At 48.6% G+C, this 8,783-nt stretch overlaps 1 protein-coding gene across 1 annotated transcript; it reads right to left on the reverse strand.

Moving 5' to 3' along the window:
• Positions 1-6,856: 6,856 nt before the first annotated feature.
• Positions 6,857-7,819, reverse strand: RBMX2 (RNA binding motif protein X-linked 2). Its single transcript, XM_004716311.2, has one exon. It carries the CDS (start codon positions 7,814-7,816, stop codon positions 6,857-6,859), a length of 960 nt encoding a protein of 319 aa, XP_004716368.1. The 5' UTR covers positions 7,817-7,819.
• Positions 7,820-8,783: the final 964 nt, after the last annotated feature.

Consider the following 8,783-nt stretch of genomic DNA (forward strand, 5'->3'; position numbering starts at 1 on the left):
TTTTTTTATTCCTGTTCTACTTTCTAGCTGCTGGCTGTGTCTACATCAGACCAAAACAATTGGGCAATTCAGCAAAAACAGTAGTGAAACCAAGAGTTCAGAAAGCAGACTTGCATAGAGGAAACAACACAGATTATTTACTGTGACCCCTCTCACTGCTTCTGATCTGGATTGGAATTGTGCCATATTTAAGCTGAGGATACAAAGCTGAGCTTGGAGAGTCAACCAGCCACATGGAGACTCAATATACGAATCCAGATGTCAGGTTCCCAAATGCATACTTAACCCCTCAGTCTATCAAATGAGGGCAGAGTGGGCCCTTGCTTGTTGGTGACCCCAGGCTCTATTCCCACCCAATGCAGCCCTCAGACAGCCACTACCTGTGTGTCAGAGGAGGCTTGCTGGGTGACGTGCTGCTAGGATGCTGTTGACAACCCAGGGCTCACCTGGTGCCATTGAGAAACAGGCAGATGAACTGAAAGTGAAAGAGGCTGGGTTGGTCAAGGCTACTCAAACAAGGAGCAAGCCAAGGCAATGACCCCACCCCCTCCACACCCAGGGATTTGCAGTTTTGTGCATGGACCCTGGGAAGAAAGTCGAGGGGATTATAAACATGTAGCAGATTTCAAGGGGTGCTCATGAATATGCATTGGGGTAGGTTATGATTCTTAGCCAGGAAGTGGCTGGTTGGACATCTTGCTTCTACATATTGTCTGAGTTGGTCTGGCAATGTCTTTCTAGTGACAAAAGTTCTTTGTTCCAGAGTCAAATGTAGGCTGTGACTGGCCGTTCTGCACACGCTTGGTGGGTTATAACCAATCCTTACTTGCTGTGGTGAGATACTTACTCCCCGAGGAAAGGGCTTAAAAGAAACAGATTATTAGGAGTGAAAGAGCAGGTAGACAGACTAGATGTAGGCTACATATGAGGGACATGGGTCAGTATACTGAGTCAAGACTTTTTATTCCCTAAGGGAAGGGTTATTGAGCAAGCGGCAGAACTTCCAGTTACACAGCCCTTGATGGGCTGGGCCGTGCGCGTGTGCGTGTGCGTGTGCGTGTGCGTGTGTGTATGTTGAACAGATTCCTATGGAGATTGAGGCAGTCTAAGAAGAAAAACCTGGATATATCCTTTAAAAAAAAACAACCAAAACCCAGTCAATAAAAATGCTGCAGATCACAGTGGTGCAAAGGCTACTGATCATAAGGATGGCACAACGCCGGGAGTATTGTGTTTTTGTGTGTGGGTTGGCCAAGAGTTGGGGGCTGATTTGACAACAACAACAGCATGCCAGTAGAATGATTCTACAAGCCTGTTGGGACTTCTGAAGCCATTTGGCTGAGATGAAATGTGCATCAGCAGATCCAAGACCTCTGGCAAAGGTGGTGCAAACACCTGCTAGGAAATCACTTCTCCTATCTAGGCAGCATGACTCACTCCTTCCTTCAAGCCTTATTTCGTTAGTGAATGCATGGACAGGCTTTGAGGGACCCATAAACCCTTTGAAATAGTTTTTAAGATAGTGTGGGATGATGTCCATTTCCTTATTGGTCAAGCTTGCTTTCTATCTTTTTTAGTTTTCTTGATATAGTATTCAGATTATCATACACTTCCATATTGAAATCACTTTAAAACGAGTTGTAGATACATTCTCACAATCAGTTCTAGTGCTCCCTCACCCTCCTGCATTCATTGGCTGCTCCCCACCACCTACCTCCGACCACTCCACCACATTCCTGATGGACCATCACACCAGTTACTGTCTCTATGGATCTACACCTTCTGTGCTTTACAACCTGGAAAATTCAACAGGAACAACAAAAATTGAAAACAAAACAAAATGGCAAGAAAAATATAATATAAAGATAAAAATAGAATCAAAGAGTAAGAAAGAAAAGACCACCATCAATATATAAAAAGCCAGAAAAGAAATTTCTGTTGTGAAACAAGTGAGAGATACCTTGAGCCTAGAGAAAATTCAGGTTGGGTCAACAGGGAGGTCAACTGACCAAGTATCATATTACACTATGGTTTAATCCACCACAATCAAGTATACGATCATCTCCGATAGGAAGGCTATTTGAGTCCCTCTCCTGGTGGCCAGAGGGGATCTGCCAAGAGGCTGAATCTCACTAGAAAGGCTTCAGGGGGATTTGCGGCTCCCAGAGTCCTCCACAGCCTTCCGGGGATTGGGTGTTCACAATTTAAGCTCTCATACTTCTCCCTTCATCATGTTTGGATTTTGTTATTGTCATCTTCGGATCCAAAGACTGGTGTGCTTACGATGTGCATTTTCTTGGAGGGAAGGGTTTTCCCAGAATGGACTGTCAGAATAGATTCATCTCTCTGCTCCATCGATAGGAAAGCATGGCCGGAAGTAGGGGGGACTAACACAAAAACCAAAACCCAAATTCCTTGCTCTTGAGTTGATTCTGATTCGTAGCAACCCTACAGGTCAGGGTAGACCTGGCCCTCTGCGGATCCCAGACTATTACTCTTTACTGGAGTAGAAAATCTCATCTCATCTCCTGGAGCGGTTGGTGGTTTGGAATGGGCTAACTCTATGGTTAACAGCCTGAAGCACAACCCACTACACCAGCAGGGCTCCCACAGGAGGAAAGCTGTAGCGTTTCTCTGTACACACCACGCAGCCTCAGGTTATGATGGGCCGGCGGGCGTCCTGTACTGTAATTTAAATGTGCCCTCACTTGGCCGGACCAACCCCTCCTCACAATAGATTCTGCATCCCTATCGCCTTCCCTGGTTGCTCACGGAGGTTTCAATCATGGAAAAGCTTCAGAGTCTTTTCCTACACTAAAAGAAGGCCAAGTCAGAGCAGTAAGACACACTTAGGAGCGGATGCCATCAGTAACCTGGGCCTGCCTGTAATGCCAGCGGCAAGCTGGCCATAAATAAAAGACGATGATTTACAAGAAATCTGGACCATGGCCATGTAAGTACGGGTCGTCTTTGACTTCTGACATACTCAAGGGATGACAAACTTCAGGTTCCTCGGTTAGTTGTTTAGTGCGTCTTACCATGAGTCATTTGCTGCAGTGCAGCATGTGCCAGCCCTGTCACTCTCGATGTTCCCTTGCAGGTGGTCATTTTTATGATTTGCTGTTCAAAACACTGCCATTTGTATACAAAGACAGCAGTGTCTTTGTAAGGATACGGATCAGCGAAGTCATTCCTAATAGGAAAAGCAAGGCATTCGGTCCTGTGGGAATGGATGTGTGATCAAATTGTTGGGACAGGACCCAGTTGTAAGACTGGGACTCCCTCTGTGCAGTCAGATTACCCGCTAGCCAAGGTAAACACAGGCTTGCCCGTGCTTACTTACTCCTCATAGTAAACCATTGCACATTACGCCACCACATCAGAGTCTGCTTCCAGGGATGGCGGGCACCTGTCTTTCCCCCAAAGCCCTTTCCTGACAGGGCTGGAGTGACCAGTAAACAAAGCAAACGTGGGCTTACTTGTGGTTACTAATCTGTCGTGAGCAGCTTCAGAAGCTTTTCACTACGTCAGCAGTGGCCATCTACAACCCCCATGCAGTCCGAACCTAACGGAATATAGCAGCGAGAATCATTTGTCTGCGAGGGAAAAAAAAGTCAGCACAACATGGTCTAAGCACAAAAGCAATTGGTTGGATCACCTATGTGAACAGTCCAGGGAGGAGCCCTTGGGTGGGCCTTGCTAGACTCAGGGGAATCAGACAATGTCCTTAGGACCTAACCCCTCCCAGCTCTTTGTTCAACTTTCATCTGAGTTGCCTGCTTTCTCAGAGGGACCCCCTTTTCGAGGGTGGCCAGAGGGCAGCCAGAAACCCCAGGGTAAAATTGTTACAACGCAAAGGCTGTGGGCTCTGGACAGTTTTAGCCAAGAGGAGGCTCACAGAGACTACTCAGCCACATATCACAAAGGCATTCTTTTCTGACTCTTCAAACAGAATCAGGTCCAGGATTAAATGTTCAAGAGATGGGGGATTCGGCTGAAAAAATAGATGTGTGTGTGTGTGTGTGTGTGTGTTTTAAAGTATACAGTTCAGTGACTTTCTATTTAGAACTGTGCCTGAAAACATTGTTTGATTGTTGCAATGCTTCTGGCTTATCCTGGGTAGAGACTGGGGACGCTGGTCAAACATCCTACTGTGCACAGGACAGCTCCGGCACCACAAAGCAGTTTGAACTTGGCCTAAAGTGTCAGTGGTGTGGAGGTTGAGAGAGCCCGGATTGCAGGTGTGGTGGCCTGTCTCCACAGAAGACAGAAAGAAGACCCCTGCCCATGCTGTGCCTGCAGCAACTGAGCATGCACCTGTGTGCTCTGGGCATTGCAGGTGGCAAAGAGGCTCCCAAGCCATCCCTGTTTCTCTTCAACACTGGAGCTCACCGCCCAGCCCCCTCCATCTGTACCTCAGGACCTATAGTCATGGAAGTGACAGCTGCCGATCCAGCCTGATTAGGTGGGAAGCTGCTAGTGGCCATTTTGTAAATCAAGGTTAGCACATCAGAGGGTGGGACCAGGCCTTGAGCTCCTGGGGAAGGATGGCTGAGTGGCTCAGTGTAGTCTCTCACTCAGGGTGGGGGGAAGCTGCCTGCCCATCGGAATGTGTTGTCCTTTTGGCCATATTGGCTGGCAAAGGGGGCACCAGCACCAGGGCTTCCAAGGGTGTCCCCGTAGAATGGTGCTCGGTGCTGGGAGACAGGTGAAAGACGGGACCATTTCCCTGCATGTTGTGAGTTAGGATCCTTTGCTGCCAATGACTGCGAGCAAGTCTGCAAATGGTTGTAAGCAACCAGGCGATGTGGCACCTCCAGTGCTGCATGGGGAGGTTCTGGTATGGCTTGACTGTAGGCCCCCCGCAGCAGTTACAGGCACTGACTGCAATGCCCTGAGCCAGAAGAGCGAGTCTCCCTTTTCATCCCTTTCTTACAAATGAGAAGACAGTTGTCCCCAGAAGCCACTGAGCACTCTTCCCCCGTGTCTTATTGTCCAGGAGTGAGTCACATGCTTGCCCATCCCAAACTCAACTCCTGTGTAAAGAAATGGGGTAATTATGGTTGTGCTGTAAAACCAGTCACTTGGAGCAGAAGAGATATTGGGTGTCCACTTGGATGACCACTGTAAGGAGCCCGGGTGGCCTTGTGGTTAGGCATTGGGCTGCTAACTGGAAGGCCAGAAGTCCTGAGACCACCAGTTTCTCTGAGAGAGAAACTCCTATAAAGTGGCAGTCCCATAAAGCGACAGTCTGGGATGTCCACAGGGGCAATTCTACCTTGTCCTGTATGGTCACTAGGAGTTGGAATTGAATAGATGGTAATAGGTTGAGTAGAAGGCCCATTTAATGGAAGGTGGATGCTAACCTTTGGTAAACCAAAGTTGCCATCCCTGATAAGTCAGCCAACAACCAGGTCTGTTATCAGTCCTGACTATTGTTGAGGAAAACTTAAAAGTTTGAGCCACCGAGGATGCAAACACAGTTGGATGAGCAGGGTTGGCCACTGGGCACTTAGTGTAGCACCACCACACCCATGGAAGCTTCTAAGCTAAGCTAACAAAGGCCTAATTAAACAAAAAAAACAGACCAGTTACTGTGAAGTCCATTCCAATGCATGGCCAGCAATTAACCACCCTGTATTAATTTTTAATTATTACAATCACTGAATAATTTATTCCTAATTTTGAACACTTGACCTCGGGTCTGAGCCCTTTGCAGGCTGTGCAGAGCCGTGTAACTATTATCTGCTATACATTATCTGTCCTCCGGGTAATTGTTCTTTTTTGAGCTTCTTTTTTGTGTGTGTGTGTGAAACACTTATGAACTTATTAAAAAAAATAAAATGAAAAACCACCAGATGTAATCACTGAGAACTATAAAATGAAGGATATATACCCCAAGTCAGATGTACCATCTCAGAATAACTCAAGGGCAGTGGGGTTCTGGTCTACAGTCAGTCCTGAAGATGCAGTCATGGGAGGGAAAGTTGATAACAGCCACAGCACATCAGCAAACCTGTTGTTGCCAAGTCCACTCAACTCCGAAACCCTAGAGGACAGGAGAGAACATTCCCATAGGGTTTCCAAGGCTGTCAATCTTGACAAAAGCAGACTGCCACCTTTCTCCTGCAGAGCCACTGGGGGGTTGGCACTGCCCTTTTGGTTAGCAGCCCAGTGCTTAAGCACTGTGCCGGCACAGTATGGTTCCACTTCTCGGTGGTCTCCAGAGATAGGACATACACAGAGACCAAAAAAAAAAAAAAGCAGATGGGTGGTGACCAGGGGCTGAGGAGGCAGGAGGGAGCGCCAAGGGTACACAGAGCTGCTTTCTGTGGCGATGAAAATGTGTTGAGCTGAACAGAGGTGGGAGTTGCACAGTATGAGGAATGGATTGATCACTGCTTTCATGAGATGTTTCATGTGAAGTGAAAAATACACGGAGGGGTGAGAAAGATCTATGCACCAAAACAAACAAAAAGTTCAAAATGTTTAAAAACAAGCTGGAAGGACGGGGTAGCTGATCTCAACAGTCGCGGCACAGCTGTCCTTGTCCTTGCCCAGTACTATCTCCTCTTCCCCTGTTCTACCTGCCCACTGTGAAGGTGGGGCTTTAAAGGCAGGATTCTAGAACTGCCTACTAGCTTCTCTTTCCTGGCCATCTTGTCATGCATTGGGGCCTGGTGGCTCAAGGGCCCTACTGGGCTAAGCCTGGACTCATGGCTGTTGGACCTGGGTCCCTCTCCTGTTGACGGATACCCGGAAAGAAGCACACCACCCCAGAGACCTTCTACAGTGAAAACAGTACACACAGAAAGTGTAACTGAAATCGGATTCCATTTTAAAATTCAATTTCACGTCACAATCTCCTACGTGGCTGAGCAGGCCGAGGGTCAGTGGCCCCGGGGATGGAGCCCTCACCACCCTGGGAATGCCAGGACCTCTTGTGCCTGTAGACCTGATCCCGGCTCCGGCTCCTGTGACTGCTGGGCCAGCCAGGATGAGTGTCTGTGCTTCGGCCCTGGCCCCGGTCCCGGTCCCGGCTCTTGTCCTCTTTTCCTTCTCTCTTGCTGGAAGACTTAGGTTCAATCCTGGGCTTCTCCTTCCTCTCTGGGTCTGCTGCCCGTCGTCCGTCTGGAGAGCTGGGCTGCTGCTTCCGGCCCTCTCTGGCCTCTGCCGTGGGCGCCCTGGTGGAGCTCTCGCTGCAGTGCTTTTTCAAGCCTGGCTCCTCCGTTATCACCTTGATGCTGGGTGAGGAGGAGGAGGGCAGTGGCTCAGTCAGGACCTCCCGCTCAGGCTTCTCTTTGACTTTCGTTCCTTTCTTTTTCCCCTTTTTGTCTTTTCTGTGCTTCTTTGTGGGTCTGTCATTGTCTGAGCCCTCCGATGAGCTTGGCGGGGGTGTGTGAGCCCCACAGCCCTTCTCCTGCAGGGCTTTGGTTACCTCGTCCAACTCCTCTGAGTCCTTCGGAGCCCGATAGTTGGTCACGTGATCCACTCGGATGGTCCGTCCTTTGATTTTGATCCCATTGAAATTATCCACAGCCAGGATTGTGCTCCTCTGGTCTTCATAGCACAGGAAACCGAATCCTTTGGATTTCCCAGTCTTCTTGTCCCTCACGAGATTGATGTTCACGACCTCTCCATACTGTGAGAACACACAGATGACGTCTCCTTCAGTCAGCTCGTAAGGAAGGCCTCCCAGGAAGATCCAGGCGCTGTCCTTGTCCTCAGAGCGCCAGGAAACCGCACCGGCCACCGCAAGCTGGACCTTCCGCTCATTCAGCTCATTGATGAGCTTCACCTTCGTCAAAGGGTTCATTGTCGCGGGTCCGCGTTAGGCAACGAAACTATAGCTTCCGGGTGAGGGTGCACAGCGCGTGCGCAGTTCGGGCGCTGCGCGCTCATTCTTCTGAGCTTCTTTTAAAGACAAACAGCCCTTTGCCACTTATCAGAGAAGAGGCTTCCTAAGGAAGTCCCGGATGCCCTTCTCCAACTCTTCAGCTCTTACTGCACAGAAGGTCGCAAGTGCTGGCCCCTAGTGGTTGGATGGGGAATTCTGGATGTAACATTTGTGAGTTGGAGCATGGGATGGCCCAAGTGGTTAGTTAATATGCTTGACTGCTATCCAAAGGGTTGGCAGTTCAAACCCACGTATAGGGACCTTGGGGGGGGGGGAAAGCTCAGTGATCTCCTCCAGAAAAAGCAGCTATGGGAAACTGCTTGAAACACAGTTTACTTTGGCACACATAGGAGACCCTAAGTTGGAATTGACTTGCTGGCACCTGGTTGGTCTGTTTAGATGAAATCTTCCAAGCCTCTTTGTCCTTTTGCTACAGAAATCAGCAACATTTAAGACGATGGTTACTCTTAGTCTGGGATCCAGAGGCCTGGGACATGGAGCAACTGAGGCACTTGCGGTTTGAGCAAAACCAAATAAACTCAACATTTAAAAAAAAAGTATTAGGGGTTGTTTATTTGTGTTGCGTAATCTAGTCTGTTCTATCTGAAACACCTTCCAAAGTCCTTTTTGTGACCGACAAGTGAGGCTGTATTCAGGGAGAAAACACCCTGGGCGGGGAGTAGACTAGCAACGTGGAACCCAGGCTCAAGCCGGTCTAATCTCCTCGTGACTTGCTTGAAAACAATATCACTGCCATTGAGCCCATTCCAATGCACGGCACCCTATAGGGCAGGGTAGAATTGCTCCTGTGGGTTTCTGAGACAGTAACTCTTTTTATACTCTTTATGGTGTACAGCATTATTGATCTCCTTTTCCAAATTATTCC

This window comes from Echinops telfairi, unplaced genomic scaffold, assembly GCF_000313985.2.
Source record: "Echinops telfairi isolate 266 unplaced genomic scaffold, ASM31398v2 ScPeMD7_2010;HRSCAF=2546, whole genome shotgun sequence".
Taxonomy (NCBI): domain Eukaryota; kingdom Metazoa; phylum Chordata; class Mammalia; order Afrosoricida; family Tenrecidae; genus Echinops; species Echinops telfairi.

Coding starts and splice junctions, on each gene's coding strand:
- RBMX2 (XM_004716311.2), bottom strand. CDS start 7,816: ATGAACCCTTTGACGAAGGTGAAGCTCATCAATGAGCTGAATGAGCGG.